Source organism: Thamnophis sirtalis, unplaced genomic scaffold (assembly GCF_051295495.1).
Source record: "Thamnophis sirtalis isolate CommonGarterSnake01/CBP01778 unplaced genomic scaffold, rThaSir2_p1.2 scaffold_5, whole genome shotgun sequence".
Taxonomy (NCBI): Eukaryota; Metazoa; Chordata; class Lepidosauria; order Squamata; family Natricidae; genus Thamnophis; species Thamnophis sirtalis.
Window position 1 is genome coordinate 59415566 of NW_028261385.1, and position 21363 is coordinate 59436928.

Below are 21363 nucleotides of genomic sequence, written 5' to 3' on the forward strand. Positions count from 1 at the left end.
AACAGTACTTTCCTATTTATTAAAAGAAAAGGAAAAATCATCCAGTCATACTAAGTTGTTTCGAGAAAACTTGAGAAACATTTCAACTTCTACTCTATGCAGGACATCATTGTCTTTATTTGAGGCTGAGATACTTTCAAATGGTTTAATACTTCAGAGACACCTGCCTGAACATTGCTAGGTTACACACAAAGATATTTAATTAAACGTGTATGTCAGCTCCCAGGAACTCTGGGCTGTTGACTTAAGTGTTGTCAGGGGAGGAGAATCTGGAAAATCCCATTAGAGCAGAGTACAGGTAGTTCTCAATTTACATTTGAACCCACAATTTCTATCGTTAAGTGAGACATTTGTTAAGTGAGTTTTGCCCCATTTTATGACCTTGCTTGCCACAGCTGTTAAGTGAATCATTGCAGTTGATAAGTTAGTAACCCCGTTGTTAAGTGAATCTCGTTTCCCTGTCGACGTTGCTTGTCAGAAGGTTCCAAAAAATGATCACACGGCAATGGTCGTAAGTATGAACCATTGGCCAAGCAGCTGAATTTTGATCACGGGGATGCTAACAAAGGTTGTGACTGTGAACAGTCATGTCACTTTTTTCCCAGTGCCGTTGTAACTTTGAACGGGCACTATATGAGCTGTTGTGAATCGAGGATTACTTGTAGGAAACCATCAGAGCTACGGGGGGGGGGGAGAGGGGAACAAGCCTCGTCGCTCCGTTTTTCGGTACAAGGAAAGGAAAAATCGCTTCTCCTTTGTCAGAAAAAAAGAATATTTATGCTTCATCCAAGGAAACCTTATTATCCGCCCTGTTCCATGCATGTAAAGTCTTACATGCATAGACATAAAGTCTTCCATGCATGTAAAGTCTTCCATGCATGGAACAGAGCAGATAATAAGGTTTCCTTGGATGAAGCATCTCTAGACCATCACGTTCCACGCTCGACTGCACGCGCTCTACGAGAACCGCCTCCTCCTTCCGTTCTCGCTTTAAAAAAAACCAAAACTGGCAAGACCTGCTCCAACCGTCTCTGACTGCTTTCGCGTGCCCTACGTCACGGCTCCTCCTCCCTTCCCTCCTCCTGTTCACGCTTGGCGACGTTACCTCCGCTTCCTACCCGGAAGGAACGGAGGGCGATGGCGGCGGAGCCTATGGGGCAACAGTGGGTGCTGGTGGAGATGGTCCAGGCCTTCTATGAGGTGAGCGGCTAAGATGGCTGCCCTGAGGGGTTTGGGAATGTCACCTCCAGCTCCCCCCCCCCCCGGGGAGGCCGAAAGCTCAGGCGGAATTGCATGTCACCTCCCCCCCCCCCAAACTAAGGGCCATGGCAAAAAAAGGCTCGGGACTTACGGGAAGGGAAGATGGTCCCGTCCTTGTTAAGGACGGATGGGGGGGGGGAGGGACTTGGGCTGGGAGGCGAAGGCATGATGGTGTTGGTTTATGTATGGTTCAGGGAAATGTATTGTGGGGATTCGCTACACTATACGTGATCCCAACAAATGAAGCGAACCGGAGGATTTATTTACCCACTTATTACAATTGCTTTTAGGGTGTGTCCGTTTCTGGGATTAGATTTTGACAAACGCCTAGAAGTTTTTATCTTCTGTTTTTCCAATAGCCCTCTCCCTCCCCTATTTCTTTATGTTTTGATTTTGATTTTGAAGGAAGCCCATGGTTTGCTCAAGTGTAAAGCTACTTTTCAGATATCGGCCTCTTCCAAATGCATCTTGATATCTTGGCTTTAGATCAGGCAAGATGCTATTGCTCAAGAATTATTACTATCTTCCTACATCCATTCTTGAAATGCCACAATATCTGTAAGATGTATGGGCATTGTTTTGAAAATTCTTGTTCAGTTTTGCACAAAATGAAAATATATCTTATTTTTATGGATGTGTTACTAAATATATCTTAGTATAAAAATTCAAAAATAATTAGTTTGTAATGATAAGGATGCTTCCTAGAAAATGTCACCCTCTCTGTTCTACTTAAAGAGGTACTTAAATGCTTCCATTTTATTTATTTATTTTGTTAGACTGATTTAATTCGCTGAATTTTGTTTGTGGGTTTATATTAGTTGTGACTGATTCATGTTCTAATGTTGAAAGTTCATTTAAAAATAAGATTTAGAAGTTTATACCAGAAAAAAACCAATATTCATAACATGCAAATGGCAAGGACACAAACGTGGCTTAAATTGCTAATTGTATAATTCTACAGGCTAGATAATCCTATAATAGCCAAATACAACCAAAGAAACGTGTGTTACCTACTCAACCAGGGAAGCTTTCTAGATGACTTTAGACCCATTCACACTTCCTTTCATCTACCTCATGCGAGTGTTATTTTGGAGGAAAGTTAAAGAAAACTGTTACCTTTGGTTCTTGTATTCATGCATGCATACAAATACACCCACACACATATACACAAGCATGTAGGTAGGTAGGTAGGTAGAACCAAGAATTTAAATCAGGTTGGTTGTTAGGTTGGGATGTCTTTTATTTCCAGAAACATGACCATATGATTTGTAGCTATGAGCTATGAACTTAATGCTCCACCAGTACATAGATTGTTGGCTGAGAAACTTTCTGATCTATGCTTTAGGAATGGAGATGTCCATTTAATTCCAAATTCATTTAATGCTGGCCAGCATAGTCCTGTATGAATTACTTAAATACATTTTGAAATGTATACATTTCTCCCTTGTGATTTTGGAGGGCATTACATGAGAGGACAGAGATCATAAAACACTGTACTCACAGCGGGCATTCATTCACAAACACAAAATTGTTTTCTAACCAGGTATTGGATACTGACGTCTTGGTAGAGGCCTGAAATAAAATCCATCAGAATCATAGAGTTCTAAAACTATGATTCAAATTTAAAATCATATTAGTTTTATCAGCCTCAGATTAGAGTTCCAGCTGTAGTAGTTTAGTTTGCAGCTTCAAAGTTATAGAAGTTTTTGCATCACAATGAGGCATGCATAAAAATAGATGTAGTCCTTTTTCAGTATCCCTAATGAATTTTTCTCAGTCATATTCTGTTTCAAAATTCATTCTTGCAATCATATAAGTTGTGTTTCAAATAGAGCTTCAGCATTGCAGAAATTGCCTGTTTGTTACGTGTGCTTTTTGAAATAACTTAGGTTGTTCATTAATAATTTCTCCCTTTTTGTTGTTTAATTTCTAGGCTCCAGCGTACCATCTTATTTTAGAAGGTATTCTGATCCTATGGATAATAAGACTGCTTTTCTCTAAAACATACAAACTTCAGGAGCGATCTGATCTTACACCTAAGGTCTGGATTTCTAAAATTCTCTCTTTTCACCCACTTATCCATCCATACAGATACATAAACGTATATATAGTGGCTATAGAAAGTCTACATACCCCTGTTAAAATACCAAGTTTTTTAAATATAAAAAATTCTTTCCACCTTTAATATAACATATAAGCTGAACAATTTAATTGAAAAACAAACTGAAATATGAGTAATGCCAAAAATAGTGACATTTATTGTAGTTGCCCTGGGGTTATAAACAGGGATGCATGTCTATCATTGACCAGTCAGTGCCAAGCATCTCAGCATCTAAAACGGAGGATTATCTCCTTTTTATAGTATAATTATTTATTTTATAGTTTCTAGGCATAGTTGGATTTTAATGTTACAATTTTATGTGCTGTTTCATGTGTTCATCAAAGACTGTTGTAGAAGAAATTTGTTGTTGTTAGTTGCGAAGTCGTGTCCAACCCATTGCGACCCCATGGACAATGCTATCCATGGGGTTTCATGGCAAAGATACTGGAGTGGGTTGCCAATTCCTTCTCCAGTGGACCACGTTTTGTCAGAGCCCTATGCTATGACCGGTCCATCTTGAGTGGCCCTGCACGGCATAGCTCATAGTTTCATTGATCTACGCAAGCCCTTTCGCCATGACAAGGCAGTAATCCATGAAGAGATAAGAAGAAGAAATTTAATTCAGTTCAAAGGCAAAGCATGAGGACAGTGTCAAGAGAGGAATCAGTTTGGAGTTGTTACATTCCCACAAGTAATCTAAGTGCAGGCTACCTTGAATTCCATTAACACTATCTACCGTCAGTTTGGTGATGTCAGTTGAGTACATTCTTGTATATAGGCATGAACAATAAATCAGCTTAACTAGAATTTAACATATGATTCTGATTCTTCTCACCTGACAAGTAGTCACTTCCTAGGATTCTTGTTATAAAGAAAAATTGAAGGGTGGGTCTGCTATATATGCCAGCTTGATCTTTAAGAGGAAAGAAAAGATATAGCTATCTATTAAATAATACATTGCTCAGTACTGCTGTTTCTATTTGTAATAGGAAAAGGAAGAATTGATTGAAGAATGGCAGCCAGAACCTCTTGTTACTCCAGTACCAAAAGATCACCCAGCACTGAACTACAATATTGTTAAAGGGTAAATTTGGATTATCATAACTTCATATTATACTTACAGCCCAGGTTTTTTTTTACATGTTTACATGAAATATAACTGCATTGGAAAGTATATATTTCTAGCAGATATGTTTAGGATTGTGAGCTTGATCATTTTGTAGAATAATTATGGATTGTTGGATTGGATTTGGATTTATTACATTAATATGCCGCCCTTTTCCCTGAAGGGGACTCAGGGCGGCTCACAATTCAGTCAGGGAAGGGGATACAGACAGGGGATTGTTATCTTGCAAATTCAGAGAACTGGGTTCAGCACAAATTTAAATTGTAAAGTTAGACTTGAGTTGTGAAAGTTACCAAGTAGGTATAGTAAATTACTTCATTTTTATCACTCTGCTTAACAGATAAAATAAGCATGCCTGATGGTTCTTCAAAATCGTGGGAAAATGAAAAGAATCTGGTTTCTTTGGAGTTGAACAGATTGTCTCAGAAGTTGAGCTAAATTGTTATAGGTAGGCTGTGGTTTGGTTAAACTAAAAGCAAACACTTTTTAGTTGTTCCAAATGTTGGCTAAAAAGTTTGGTGGGATCTCACAGGGCAAGCAAGACCATCCTGGTATGCTCTCCCAATCTTTCTTTCTAGTATGTCCCTTTAAGGGAGATCAAGTGGGCCAATTGGATACCAATCGTCTGAAACACTTCTATCTAGAATTCATATATTTTGGACCTGTTTTCTGTTTTGATCACCTGGAATCAGCTGTTCTGGACACTGAATGCATAGAACAATTTACATGTTCCTGTTATTAATTTACTCAAACATTATTAGAACTAGTAATTCCAGGTTTACTTAATTTATTAATTTTTTCAGTAATAACAGGCATTATCCACTTAAAGGGTATTATATCTCAGGATAAGACAGGTAATCTTAGATACTCCTGAATGGTATTTTCTATTCCATAATACCTCCCTGTTAATTGAGTGGTAGAGACTGTGCTTTGACTGCAGGACATCTGAGACTCAAAATCTGCACATAACGCTGAAAAACTTACCTACAGTCCTGGCAAGATGCTATCAGTCATTGTAGACTATATTGGGCTAGTATGACTTTGGTAGCTTTCTGGGTTTTTTTCTAATAAACATAGAAAAGGGAAAATCTATTTATACTAATGTTTAAAAGGACAGTTTCTATAATAAAGGGGAATTTTAACTGCTGCTCTTTTCTTAAACTAATTAATTCTCTACCACAGGCATCAAATATTTAATTTGTCCTCTTTTTTCTTTCAAATTTATATATGCCATTAAATAGAATCTAATTTCTGAAAAAATGCTTAGATGCTATGCTTCCTAACTCAGAACTTAATCCAATTGAATTAATGGAGTTCATCATAAGTATGCATAGGAAAGATTATTCCTTTAAACATTAAATTTTGAGGATGCTTGTTTACTGTGCCTTAAGTTTAAAAAAATCACAGGAATTTCAGTACACCTCTAAGCTCTCTTTCTACTCTAAGTAACATTCATCTCTTCACATTCTTTATATAAGGATGCCTTATTATATTTGTATTTCCTTATGTTACTCTGTTGTCGGTTTAAGTCAGGAAAATTTCTGAGCAATGTTTTTGAGAATGCCATTTTATATAGTAAATGATATGCATGGAATACATCAACATGATGAATACAATATTAATATTAATTATGACATGTTTTCTTTCTGAGTACAGTATGTGGCTAGATTTACTCTAGGAGAATAAGTGCCTTTTAATGCAGGATTGCATCATATCTTAACAAAGAAAAATACTACATTCTTTAAAACTGTATAAATAACCTCAAACAATAAATGGCAGCATGACAAAATTATATTTGTACTTATATGGGGTACCATAATAAATTGCTGTGCTGAATTGGTGCTAATTTTTAGACATAGTCTTTTTCAGTTATAGAGAATAAAATTCATGGACATATTTTATGACACAGGAATTCAAGCAGTGCGATCTTCCAAACCTCTTTAATGAGATTGGTGAACCTGAACTTTCATGAATGATTTAATAGCGAAATAGACCAAACTTAAATTTAGTATATTTTTGTTATGTTTCAAAATAAAAGATAACTGATAAACATCAAAAAACACTAAAACATTAAGTGAAATGAAATTATCTTTAAACTTAATGTAAAAATAATAGAAACCAAACAAGAAAATAATAAAATCTTTAACATGTGTTGGAAATGCAGCTTCTAGAACTTCTAAAATGCTACTTGGGAATGTTAAGATCTTAATCTGGAAAGAAATATGTAAATGAAAAATAGTCAACCATTGTAAATAATGAAACATGCTGGTTTAGAGAAAGTGCACATATTAATAGCAGTTGATAGGTGGCTTGAAATTTGACTATTGTTCATCTGATCTTCCTTTCATTTGGAAGAACTTTTTGGTGTGCTGTTATTTGGAGCTATTGTACCAAAAATGACTTATATTTAAAGGAAAAGGTCAGAATGAGTGTTGGGCTAGTAGAATTGTGGTTTATGTTTTAAGAGAAGTTGCTGTACTATTATATGTTTTTAATATTAAGGAAGTTGGGTTATGATTTATGTTGCACAATTCTTTGATATGCTAATGTTCATCAGTTGAATGTGGAGATGGGTAACATAAAACTCTATCTATAGCCAGAACTTCCAAACAGTTGTCATATGCTTTTTGATGTGATTGAAGGGGACAAATATTAAATGTCCATGGATACTTTTACTTTACATTAGTTAAGATAGAGCAAATGAGGTATATCACATTTTATTCTTCTCTTGATCATTCATTTCTTCCCTTCTGGCTTTGCTTTTTTTTTTACAATATTCAAGGTAATATATAACTCTCATCTTAAAATTTGTATGTAGCCTTAGTCTAATGGAAGACATTCAGGTTCTTATGGAACTCTGAAGGTTCCACAAAATCCAGATGGGGAAAAAATGCATTTAAATATGCTGCAGACATGCTCACGCTGGATGGATTCAGCGTGCTTCTATGTGAATAATGAAAATAGATGTTGCAATGTCAGCCAAAACCATTGCATTGTCAACTTTCTTCTGAGCACAAATTTGCCCAATTTCAGTGATTCTTGTGATTGTAAAAACTGACAGGCATTGATGAATTTTTTTTTCCTTGGGATTTAAGCCATAATGTGTGGTAATATGTATTGAATGGCACTTTGATACATTAATGTAGAATATTCTTAAGACTGTTTCTTGTCAGTCTCTTGCTAGATGACTGCTTTAGAATGAGTTTTATCTCTAGTTTATTTGACTGACTCTATTTAATCCCTTATCTTGAATTGATTCTTCAGAGATTTAATTAAAATTTACTTATCCCTTAATCCTTGAATTAAGCAGTGAAACAAATTTTCAAACACACTGAATGTTCTTAAGTGGCAGGGTAACTTTTCCTTAGGATGTAATGTTGATATATATTTTCTGATAGCATTATTGTTGCTCAACTAAAATGCTTCTCTTTCAAAAAAATGAAATATGTTCCCAAAATTCTGAAAAGTATTCCAAGAAAAGTAGTATAAAGCATCACTATCAGCAATGAAGAGGTTCCTTTGGAATTCAACAACAGATTAAGTGATTCATTAGAACAAAGATGTTCGTATTTAATAGCATAAAGGGCAAGTATTCTTAACTAAGATATAAATCTCTACATCAAACAGCATCCCCACATTTAGATACAGTACCAGATTGGACAATACTACTGTTGTTTTTTGTATTCAACAATACTTTGAGCATTTAAATTGGTTCTAGTCGTCCAAATTTGTTCACTTTGTTTTTTTTTTTTCATACTTTAAGGCCTCCAGCTCACAATATTATCGTGAATGACAAGGAATGCATAAACTTTGCATCATTTAATTTTCTTGGGCTTTTGGATAATGAAAGACTTAAAGTAAGTACATCCATAGATCTCACTGGGTAGCCTTTGTGTTAATAGAACTATTTGAATAATGCATGGGTGCTTATAATCTTTTAGAATGTAATTGTGACTAGTATTTCTTCCTTGTATAAAATCTGTGTTGATTTCTCTTAGTATTACATTCATTTAAAAGAGAGCCTATAGAGTGCATATGCCCAGAAAAAAAACCAAGGATAATTTGTAGTAATAGGAAGTATTGTGCTGGACTAAAGAGAAGTTAGAGTACACATCTCCATTTAGATTAAGGTAAATCAAGTCTCATTTTCAAAATAGTCCAGCTGCCTTATGGCAGTGACTGTGTCCATAGCATGCATGCCTGTATACATATGTGATCATCATGTTAGTCCTTGTTGGACAAGCAATATTATATGAAGTAGAGAAAAGGAATTAGATGTAATAAACAAAAAAACTTAAATATAGAAGATAAAAGAAAAAAAATGTAACTCAATCTTAATTATGTCAACATTATGCACTGTACCTCTTTGTATGTTTTGTTTTTTCAAACCTGTCTTGCTTCTGCCATATCTGTATTAATACATATAATAATGAATGCAAATATATATCTTTAATTTTTTTTTAAAAATGCAGATAGAAAATACTGTGATAGAAAAAGTAAAGGAACCAAAATGATGCTCTTTAAGGCATCAGGCAAAATATTTATTTTTTACATACATAAATTATAAGTTGTATGTTATATAATACAATAGCAGAGTTGGAAGGGACCTTGGAGGTCTTCTAGTCCAACCCCCTGCCTAGGCAGGAAACCCTATACCGTTTCAGACAAATGGCTATCCAACATCTTAAAGACTCCCAGTGTTGGGGCATTCACAACTTCTGGAGGCAAGTTGTTCCACTGATTGTTTTAACTGTCAGGAAATTTCTCCTCAATTCTAAGTTGCTTCTCTCCTTGATTAGTTTCCACCCATTGCTTCTTGTTCTACCCTCAGGTTCCTTGGAGAATAGTTTGACTCCCTCTTCTTTGTGGCAATCCCTGAGATATTGGAGCACTGCTATCATGTCTCCCCTAGTCCTTTTTTCTATTAAACTAGACATACCCAGTTCCTGCAACCGTTCTTCATATGTTTTAGTCTCCAGTCCCCTAATCATCTTTGTTGCTCTTCTCTGCACTCTTTCTAGAGTCTCCACATCTTTTCTACATCGTGGTGATCAAACCTGAATGCAGTATTCCAAGTGTGGCCTTACCAAGGCATTATAAAGTGGTATTAACACTTCACATGATCTTGATTCTATCCCTCTATTTATGCAGCCTAGAACTGTGTTGGCTTTTTTTGGCAGCTGCTGCACACTGCTGGCTCATATTTAAATGGTTGTCCACTAGGACTCCAAGATCCCTTTCACAGTTACTTCTGTTGAGCAAGGTACCACCTATACTGTACCTGTGCATTTCGTTTTTCTTGCCTAAATGTAGAACCTTACTCTTTTCACCATTGAATTTCATTTTATTAGATAGTGCGCAATGTTCAATTTTGTCAAGATCCTTCTGTATCTTTAGGCTATCTTCTGGAGTGTTGGCTATTCCTGCCAGCTTGGTGTCATCTGCAAATTTGATGGATTCCCCATTTATTTCTTTATCTAAATCATTGATGAAGATGTTTAAGAGTACTGTACCTAAAACAGAGCCTTGGGATACTCCACTGCATACTTTCTTCCATGAAGATGCAGTTCCATTGAGGATGGTTGGTTAGCCAGTTACTAATCCATCTGGTGGTAATGCTGTCTAACCCACATTCTTCTACTTTATCTAGTAGTAGGTTATGGTCTACCTTATCAAATGCCTTACTGAAGTCCAAGTAAATTATGATATATGTATCATATGTAATAAATTACACCTTCTATACCTGCAACCTTTATTTTAGTGTTCTCAAACATTTATGATTTTCTTGTCATCAGCATTTTAATTCTACTGTTCAGTATTAGAATGCCTTCACATTTTTTTAAAAATACATCTACCAGCAATTTCACTTCAATTTTATACCAAATTATTTTATTTTGTTTAATTTGTAGTGCTGCTCACTTTTCTCTTTGTCAGCACCTCCTCCTTTTTTATGGAATAAATTTTATTTCCCCATCAAAGAACGTTACCTCTTCACCATCATTTTTTTCTTAAGATTGTCAAAATTCAATCCACACATGTTATGTGAGATGATAGGATGTCAGAATGAAAAGAATACTATCTCTGGTCCCATATACTATCTTGTATGAGCCCCAGGAGATTACTGTACTCTCTGGGGAATGCAGAGTGAAGTTATGTATAATAATAGTGGTGATATGAAAGAAACAATGTAATTACAATATCAGTGTAGTAATGATTTTATTCTACAATAAGATTACATATAATATGATTTTCTTCTTATACCTCCTTAAAGAATGCAGCCCAGGCATCTCTGGCAAAATATGGTGTTGGCACATGTGGCCCGAGAGGATTTTATGGCACTTTTGGTAAGTATTGCATCTTTTTCAATATAGATTTGAATGTAATAAGAATTACTTTGATTTTAATTTTACAAGAACGAATTGAAAGCCTGGTGTTAAATTGTTCATACAGTTTAAAGAGATGCTTCTGAAGTTCTTTACAATAATTTTGGTTTTTAACCAAGCGGAATAATTTAGTGTATTTATAAACTTGGGCAATTTGCTGCTTTTTCTAAAGTCAGGATCCTTTATGAGCATGTTAATAAGCATTAGTCCTTATTCAGATTCTTAAGTCAGGCAGCATAGAAGCTTAATAAATAATTATTAGTCTCTATTCTTAACTTCCCTCCATTCAGAAAATTGTCTGTTTATTCCTATTCCTATTTATTATTATGGTTGGTCACACAATCAGCCTGAAGTTTAGATTGGATTTACCTATCAAGTCCTTCACAAGGACGTGGGATGATGATGGTAATGATGATGATGATTTTATCCTGCTTTTTATATATTTTGACCACCTGAAGGTGATGAGTATGCCTAATATTCCTGCCTCGTATTTTGTCCTTAACAACCACCATGTAATCCTTTGTGATGTATTGGGCTGAGAGAAAGAGACTGGCCCAAAGACATCCAGCTGGCTTCATGCCTAAGGGAGTCCTAGACCTGACAGTCTCCTGGTTTCAAGGCTGAGACCTTAACCACAACACTAAACTCTTTTTTAAAATTCCTAATTGTTATTTTCTTTAACCAGTTATCAATCCCTAAAAGGGCATGCACTCTTCTCCTATGATTTCTAAGTTTATTCAAGAGCAGTTGATAGGTGGAAAGAGAGGCTTTATCGAGGCTTTTGAAAAAGATTAATGATTCATACATATTCCACCATCAGTTGACATGAAATTCTCTGCATACTGTTTAGCCAAACAAAATGCTGGATGGCATGCTGAGCTTTAATTATGCCCACCTTATGATCTTGATGAAGATTTATTGCTTTTTGTTTAATTTCCATAGCTGTGGAAGTGTTATATAGCGAGATTTAAATGTGTTGAAGATTGAAATCTCTAATATTGTTGTGTTGTGTTCAGAAAGACCACAAGAGGGCAGTATACTGACTGGCTTTAGTTTTTTTTTTTACACAATAATGCAAATACTTTAAAATAATATATATTTGTGATGATCATGGTATTTTAATTTAGGCCTGAAACCTAAGATTTTTGTAATTCAAATCCTAATATGAAAATCCCAATCTATGCTTAATCATAAAATCCACTGTACATCTTTTTAAAGATAATACTATGGACCTAAGCATTCACATTATCTTCATGGACTGATTCTCTGGACATATAAATCTTGTGAATGCTTTTATTCATGATTCTGGCACTACATATGAATTGATCATTTATTTATGGTTTAAGAACTGCCACAATAAGTATTCATAACTCTGGAATCCGAAATGTCTTTAACCAAAAAAAGGTCTTAGCTTTATTGTAAATAGATTAATGACTGTGGGGAAAAAATCCTCTTCCTGTTAGGAAACATTGAGAAAGTACGTGAAAATAAAACTGGTTCCTTACAGAAATCAGTGATACGTATTTATCTCGAATCCTGGATATTGTTCTGGTTGACACATGAAACTTGGTTGTTCTTATATATTTATTTGCAGTCCTGGAATTTATGTTTACTTTATTAGTGGTGGAGTTTAAGGGACAAAAGCAGAACAGTGAATGAGTTTAGCCTTGTTAAGCATTTTGTTAACTGTAACTCATAGTATGTGAATGGTCTGGATAATTCTGCTATTGCATGAGGGATGTTTAAAGGTGGCCTTCATACATATAGCTGCATATATAGATGACTTCAACAAAGCCTGGACCTTGCATTAGTAATAATATACCTATAGACTTCCTCTAAATATAGAAAAGTTTGCATAAAACATTTGTGTAGTAGAGACAGCACTGGACAGAATATTCACATGGTGAATGCTCTAGTAGTTATTGTAAAAGTTTATCAGGACTTTGATGTGAAGTTGAAGAATTGGATCAGTGAATATATGTTCCTCTACTTTCTGTAGAAAATAAATAATAATAGTGTCGTCTATAGAGATTCTCAGTCATCTAGGTCATGGTTGTCCCAAATGTGCTTTTCAAAAGGCAACTGGATTTTTTTTCTTTTTCTTTCTTGAAAACGTTTCATTTCTCATTCAAGAAGCTTCTTCAGTTTTGAACAGCATCTTTGGGATAATAATCAGAGATGGGTTGCTCCTGGTTTGGCCGAACCGGTAGTGTTGGCGGTTCCACCCACTTGCCCGTATGCTTCTACGCATGCACGCGCGAGCACGAGCAAACCAATAGTAAATCGGTTAGGAACTCACCACTGATAATAATACTGTCTCATTTCCAATATAAAGAACTTTGAATTGTGAATGGGTTTTTCATTGTGTCAGTAATCTTTAATACAGTATTTGTGAGATTTTAAAGCCAAAATTCTGCTCATAAATGTGTGAACACTTCCTAAACAGATGTGCATTTGGAACTGGAGGAGAAACTTGCCAGATTTATGAAGACTGAGGAAGCTATCCTATATTCCTATGGATTTGCTACAATTGCCAGTGCTATTCCTGCCTATTCAAAACGGGGAGACATTTTGTTTGTGTATGTACACATTCTTGATATTAAAAAAAAAACCCAAATATTCTGCAAAGAATTCTAATTGTTAAAGATTAAATGTTTAAACATCAATTTTATGATCAAGTAAGATTACTGAATGTATTAATTAGCATATGGTTATTTAATAAGCTTTTCCATAACAAAAAAGGTTTTAGTGAAATTGTGGATAATTTTTCAAAGCTCATTTAAATTATTTAAGTTTTATTTAAGAACTCATTTGATCTTGTTAGTTTCAAAGCAGTGCCTTGATATTTTCAGATGCTTGTTAAATTACAATTTTAATCATTTATGAAATACTTTTAAAATGACTACTTCTTAGAATAGATTGCTGTTTCAAAATCAACTCTTAAAAATTACTAACAGCTGTTCAAATGCTTTGTCAGTATTCCCATAGGATATAGTCAAGGAAAAAGTGCAGTTGACAAGAGTGATTAAAATAAATTAATATCAGACAAGAATTTCATCTAGGAAAATTTTGTTGAATTGCTTATGTTTGTCCTGAGCCTGTAACTATAATCTTATGCATACTCTCAAAAGTAAATACAACTAAGTTAAATCAAATTTGTTCTCAAGATGGTGTGTAGGATTGCAGTGTGTGTGTGTGTGTGTGTGTGTGTGTATGTATGTATGTATGTATAAGTATATATATGTATGTATATGTGTGTGTGTGTGTGTGTATGTGTGTGTGTGTGTGTGTGTGTATGATCTGTGAAACCTAAAATGCACAAACTTTGCTGGGCCTAAGGGTAACACTTTGAATGTTGAAGGGAACCTCATTCCAAAAGTACTGAAGCTAGTCAAATCATCATTTTCCCCCCTTCAAACCCCATCAAACGCAATAGATGTAGGAGGCTTACAATAAAACATATGGTAATATCTATATAATTAAAACCCAATATAATCAATCAATTAAAATTAATAGTAACATTCATTAAAATTAGAATTAAATTGCAAAGAAAAAAAAATAGACCCAAAGGCACAGGGAAATATTTATAAGGTGGCGCAGTGGTTAAATGCAGCACTGCAGGCTACTGCTAGATCAGCAGTTCAGCGGTTCAAATCTCACCGGCTCAGGGTTGACTCAGCCTTCCATCCTTCCGAGGTGGGTAAAATGAGGACCCAGATTGTTGGGGGCAATATGCTGACTCTGTAAACCGCTTAGAGAGGGCTGAAAGCCCTATGAAACGGTATATAAGTCTACTGCTATTGCTATAAGGTAAGGAGAAAAGGTAAATTTGATTTATTTCACTGTAACGAGGTGGCACAGTGGTTTGGGTGCAGTACTGCAGGCCACTTTAGCTGACTTGATCTGCAGTTCAGCGGTTCAAATCTCACCGGCTCAAGGTCGACTCAGCCTTCCATCCTTCCGAGGTGGGTGAAATGAGGACCTGGACTGTGGGGGCAAGTTGCTGACACAATTTGCTAAAAAAAATTAGTAAACCGCTTAGAGAGGGCTGAAAGCCCTATGAAGCGGTATATGTCTAATAAATAAATAATAAATAAATAAATAAATAAATAAACAAACTAGAATTCATTATAGTCCAAAAGATTACTTCTAATAGATTTAATTTGTCTTTGTTAAAATTTCAGTTCTATAGTCATATTTGGGGAAAGTTTGAGGGACTACCCTTAGCGGCTTTGCAGGCAGAACCCTAATCTTTGGTGCAGTTCATTGCATTGAATGATTGTAATTGCTAAGAATTTCCCAGTAACAATAATTCATCCTTACTCATAGTCAACAAGGTAGGAGACTAAGCATAATCTTTAAAGTATACATTTAATTTACTGTTTCTGAGGTTCCACCTTCACCTCAGGCAGAAGAATGTTCCACAGATGAAAGGGCCTGCTGCGCAAGGCCCGCCAAATGTAGCTCCCTAAATGGCATAACCCATAGCATGCCCTCTCATGATATGAGGTATAATATCATTTATCACATCATAAGCTTGGAAAATATGGCTTTTAATAGAAGGAATTTTAAAACTATTTCTTTAACAATTCTTGAAACCATAAGCTCTAGGTTTTCCTTTTTTTAACCAATTAGACCACATTCTGATTTGCCTCTCTAACATGCCAACATGGGCAAAAGTTGTCCTTTAAGAACTTTGCCTACATGGCATGCAAAAATATAACAATACTTTATAATTTTTTAATGTCTGAACATAGTTCATTTAAAAGTAAGAATGCAAGAAAATAGAAAATAGTTAGATAACACACCAATATCTTAGCATGCATTGTGAGGAAACATCAATCTTTTAAGAGTTAGCCTAACAGTGAGTGAACTGAAAGAATTTATTGTGTATTTACAGTGATGAAGCAGCTTGCTTTGCTGTTCAGAAAGGGTTACAAGCATCCAGAAGTAACATTAAGTTTTTTAAGCATAATGATATGGCTGATCTTGAGTATCTACTACAAGAACAAGAGATAGAAGATCAAAAGGTATTGGGTTTTAGAAAAAAATAGTGTGTAACAAACATTTTTAACTAGATAGCATATTTGAATTTCATTTTTCATTATTTATTTTCCAACGGTAACCATGCTGAATGGTAACATTTGAAATAGATTTAGATGGTGTATTTAATTTGGTCATTGCTTTGCTTGGGAAAGGCAGTGGCATAACAAACAGGAGAAAAATCTGCCAGTAGAATTGGATGCAGTTTTCCTTTTATATGTGAATGCATGAGCTCAGCCAAAGTGGCACTGATAATGCAGTGTAAAAATGCTCAGTAAATCGTTTTGCTTCTGAGAAAAATAGTAGATAGCAATTCTTTGTGCCATGCTCCTCTTCTGGGTAAAATGTTTATTGAAGTAAAACTCCATCAACATTTATTTTGCAAGGTCAAGAAAAAAACAGTAACCATTTTAATGTTAAAATAGTGTTTTACTGTATATATAGAGCATTTTCTCAGTTACAAATATGCTTATTGCACTTTTGATAAAGTTAAGTTGATTTTCAACATTCTATCTGCTTTTGATAACATTTGAAAAGTAAGCTAAAAAGTTGTTTTTCATAAAAAATTATATATATTCATATTAAATTGTTTATTTTTCTGCAGAACCCTCGCAAAGCCCGTGTAACACGAAAATTTATCGTAGTAGAGGGGTTGTTTATTAATACTGGGGATATTTGTCCTCTGCCAGAATTGGTAAGTAATTCTTTTAATATCTAACTAACTTTTACATTCTGCAAATCTAAAAAATGGAAAATAATGGTAAATTGCTTACTAAAAATGCAACCAATCTTCTATTAATAGATGTTAAGTGTAGTCTTCCCTTTCCCAGCTTTGATGCTGCTGCCAATAAGATGGTGGCTGATACAGAGGGCTGAAGAAGAGATTTGGTAATGGCAAGTCAGAAGATAATATTTCTTGTCCTGGTTCTGCTGTATTTCATTCTCCTCTCCTGTTGGAAAACATTATTTAATGTTCAGATGTTTGCCATGATTTAAAGGCTTGGATTATGGGTCTGTGACAATTTGCCACAGCCAACTCGCCAGGGGCAAGAGTTACACTAATATCAAAGAAATGGTGAAATAGAATAATTAAATAACATGCAAAAGGAGGCACAAAATGAAATGTGAATGGCAAAAATTATTTTTTTTATTTATTATAAATAATTGAATTGTTAAATTGTCCTATGTTGAGTTGTTGCAAATTGTCCCACAGTGTGTTGGCCATGGCAAGGTGGCCACAGCGAGTTGGCTCTGGTAAATTGTCCCATTCTGTGGTTTATGAGGGTCAGCCCCTGGACTTTCTACTCTTGTAGGCAATGTAGTAAACCTATTCTACAACATATGCTAAGTGTTCCACTGAAGAGAAGTCGAAAGAATTCAGCATCAAATCATTCAGCATTAGAAAATCTCAGTTTCTTAAAATTTAGTACCTATTTATGATTTTGAAAAATCAAGTTAAAAATCATAACTACTGTGACACTTGAAAAGATGATTTCACTAAGGCTTGTACAGTAATGGGGGAATGTGTCAGTAGCCTCTGTAGCCTAGTACAATTTCCACCATCTTGAAGCAGCAGCAAATTCCACTAATTAAGAAAACACTTTCACAATTGTCAAGTTTATGTAACATAAATAAATTCAGTTTCTTGGCAAAGGAATATTTCTTCATAGAATATAAACATTGAAAGGTTTGCATTCCTGGGGTCATTTTATGTTGAGGATGTTGAGTATAAATGGTGCTTTTAAAAACATTTCCTATGGTTAGCTACTCAAGATTCTACTTTTTTTCCATTACATGACATGTGAGTGAGAAAATGTGTTAAACTGTATCTGCATTTTGAAGGATGCTCTCAAACCAAGGTAACTGGTAAAATAGAACAATTAAAAGTATAAATATCATAAAAGGCAATTTGTCTTACATACTAAGCAAGTAGCCTTGATGTTATTTTACAAACAAAAAAATGGTTCTAGAAGATATTCAGTCTGTTCATTGCCACATAATCGGAGGAAATCTACATCTAGCAACTAAAATGCATGAAGGTTGAGTGTTCTCAATCATTCAGATCATGATTGTCCCAAAGGTGCTTTTTTCAAAAGGCAACTTGACTTTCTTGGTTTTTTCCTTTTGAAATCATTTCACTTCTCAAACAAGAAACTTCTTTACTTCTAACTGGATGGGAAGCAAAACCAAGGCAGTCCAATTGCCTTTAAAAAAAAGCACCTTTGGGACATGGTGAGTGTTGAGCTGAAGATAGTCAACAGTAGAGTATTTTGAGGAGCCCTGGTGGCGCAATAGTGAAAATGCAGTATTGCAGACAAACTATGGCCGGCCTCCAGTTCGATCCTGACGGGACTCAAGGTTGACTCAGCCTTCCATCTTCTGGTAAAGGTTGGTAAAATGAGGACCCAGAAGGGACAATATGCAAACCATGTTTCCACATTGTAAACCACCTATAGAGTGCTGTAAAGTGCTATCGGGGGTATATAAGCCTAAATACTACTCTATTGCTATTTTGATAAATTGTTCCTTCCTGAGCATTCATTAATCATGCATTGCTTTGTGTCATTTGTTAATCCATAATCTGCAGGTAAAGTTAAAATATAAATACAAAGTGAGATTGTTTTTGGAAGAAAGTTTCTCCTTTGGAGTACTGGGGGAACATGGACGAGGAGTTACAGAACATTTTGGAATAAGTGTAAGTCTATATCATATGTAAATGATAGTAGAACTTAATGCTAGCAACCAGAAAGTAAAGTTTTGATCTCGTATCTTTTTTACGGTAATGTCGTCAAAGAAAAAAAAAGAACAGTATAACATGTAAGATGGTAGTCTTGTTTATTGCTTGATGACCTCCATTCCTGCATTCCTGATTATGGTTGTTAGGCAATCTTGTTACATGGACAGAGCAAAGGAGCTGCCTCCTGAAGCCCTTTTGCTCTCAAACATTCCTGAAGACCTCTGATGGATTTCAGCTCCCCCTCCATACACAGAGTGGAAATCCTCCAGGGGACTGCATTTCAGAAGGATCTGAAAGTTGAGCGCCAGCCTCAAATGGAGAAGTGCTATGCTACCCAAGACATTGATGAAAATGCCCCTAACCCAAGAAATCAAACAGCCACAGCTACTCAGTCTTGACATGTTTCAATCAAAGTCTGCCCCATCACATTCAGACCTAAACAGCCTCCAGACATTGAGTCAACAGCCAACAACTTCACCTGGGCAATCTGGAAATAGCACTCTACAAGTTGCTACAAAATCCTGTTATTTCATGCTGTTTAACTGAAATTGGGGAAGCCATGGTTTACAATTTAAGTTGTATTTAAACAGTTCATAAAACAATTGTAGGGCAGAATAAAAATGTTGAACTTGTGAATTTTCCCTAGTCTTGTACTAATGAATATGTTTTTTTTCCGTAGTATCTGATTTTTCTATATATAATATTCTTTTTTAAAGGAGAGAGGAAAATAAATTGAGGTTAGAATAGTCTCAACTACACTTAGCTATTTTACAGCTTGATGGTAGAATAAGAAACTTCAAATGGATACATATGGTAACAGAAATGTGAACTGTATTTTTTCTTTCTTGTAATGTATTCTCATTAAGTATTTTTAGTATATATCTATACATGAATAAACCCATTGGAGAGTTAGGATTTATTTTCTTACACCTGTATGACTGTAACTATGCTTTCACTTTTTAACATTAAGCAATTGGCATTTCTTGTGTTAGATTGATGACATTGATCTTATAAGTGCAAATATGGAAAATTCCCTGGCTTCTATTGGAGGATTTTGCTGTGGACGATCCTTTGTTATTGACCACCAGGTATGTGATAGACCTTGAAAGACAACTATGACAGAGTTATCTTTTTATGGAGCTATGTAGCCAATATGGGTATTTATTTGTATACCTATTTATTGATTGTAACAATTATATTCCACTGCAAAAAAATAAGTTGCTTGGTGGTTTAGAAAATCTATAAAAAATAACTGGGTTATGATCTAAATAAAAACATGTGTAATCAATTAAAAAACCCATAAGAACAATCAGAGACCAGAAAACATACATTTTCATGTTGAGCACACATACTGTATATACCTGATGGCTGATTCTGCATTTTAAGCACTCCATGAAATAGCTGTTTTAAACGGTTTCATGAATTAGGAAGGGGGCCAGCCTGCTAGAAGGCTGCCCCAGGGGCCTCCATTGAAAAGCAGCATCATTTAGCTTGAACTCCTTTTCAGGTGATCCTCGACTTACGACTACAGTTGAACCCAAAATTTCCATTGCTAAGCAAAACAGATAAGTGAGTTTTGCCCCATTTTACAACCTTTTTTGCCAGTGTTGTTAAGTGAATCATTGCAGTTGTTAAGTCAGTAACAGTAAGTGAACCTGGCTTCCACATTGAAGTTTCTTGTCAGAAAGTCACAAAAGTGATCACATGAGCCTAGGACATTGCAACCATCATAAAGCCATGCCAGTTGCCAAGTGGCTGAATTTTGATCACATGACTAGGAATGTTGCAGCAAGTGAGTACCATATTTTTCAAACTATAAGACGCACTGGAGTATAAGATTTTGAAGAGGTAATTTTTTAAAAAAACGTTTTTGCTCTCCCCGGCCCCCCGGAGCACTCTGCACACCCAATTTTTTGTGGAAAAATGGAGCATGGAGAGAGTTTGAGAGGCCTGCAAAGTTCTCCTGTGGGCTGGGGAGGGCAAAAACAAGCAAAAAACAACTCATTTTTTGAAGAAAAAAAAAAACCAGCTCATTTTTTGAAAAAAACAAAAAAAACAGGCTGTGCAGAGACTTTGGGACACTTGTGGTGTGCTCCTGGGGGCTGAGGAGGGCAAAAAATGGCCCATTTTCGCTTGTTTTTGCCCTCCCCAGCCCCCAGGAGCACTTTTTGCAAAACATTGTCTGTGAGGGGGTGGGGTTTTGGGAGCCCAAAAATGCTGTATTCAGTGTATAAGATACACCCAGACTTTCACCCTCTTTTTGGGGAGGAAAAAGGTGCATCTTATACTCTGAAAAATACGGTAAGTGTGAAAAATGATTATGAGTCGTTTTCAGTGCCATTCGAATTTGGGGCGGTCACTAAACAAAGTCAAGAACTACCTGTACTTCATAGAAATGAGAAATTATTAGATGTTTTCTCCTAAGTTAACCTTTTTGATGAGGCTCATTCCAGATAGAAGTTTTAGATGAACATGAATACACATCCTCTCAGTCTTGTACATATTTGCTACAAATTGCTTGCTCTGCGTGTTGTCAATTCAGAATTATATCAATTGTTGGCAGGCACTACACTTTGGGGAAATACTGTATTAATATCAGATGCTGAGAAGTAGCTGTTATTTGGTACTGAAGAGTTGATGCACTTTCCTTGCCAAGAATGAATTTGCCTTGACATGTAGCTGACAGGTGACAGGTGGGGAGAAAATATCACTA

At 35.5% G+C, this 21363-nt stretch overlaps 1 protein-coding gene across 2 annotated transcripts in view; it reads left to right on the plus strand.

The window, feature by feature from the left end:
* Window positions 1-1070: 1070 nt before the first annotated feature.
* Window positions 1071-21363, plus strand: part of SPTLC1 (serine palmitoyltransferase long chain base subunit 1) — a 32383-nt gene continuing 12090 nt past the window's right edge. The window contains exons 1-10 of one of the 2 annotated variants that reach the window (XM_014070930.2): window positions 1071-1200; window positions 3194-3301; window positions 4351-4445; window positions 8251-8344; window positions 10759-10831; window positions 13317-13449; window positions 15771-15900; window positions 16518-16607; window positions 18501-18608; window positions 19643-19738. In XM_014070930.2, coding sequence (XP_013926405.1) covers window positions 1138-1200; window positions 3194-3301; window positions 4351-4445; window positions 8251-8344; window positions 10759-10831; window positions 13317-13449; window positions 15771-15900; window positions 16518-16607; window positions 18501-18608; window positions 19643-19738 — 990 coding nt within the window. In that variant the 5' untranslated portion in view covers window positions 1071-1137. Of the gene's footprint in view, window positions 1201-1444; window positions 1552-3193; window positions 3302-4350; window positions 4446-8250; window positions 8345-10758; window positions 10832-13316; window positions 13450-15770; window positions 15901-16517; window positions 16608-18500; window positions 18609-19642; window positions 19739-21363 lie in introns of those variants that run through there. The other variant, XM_087715886.1, reaches the window with a different exon arrangement.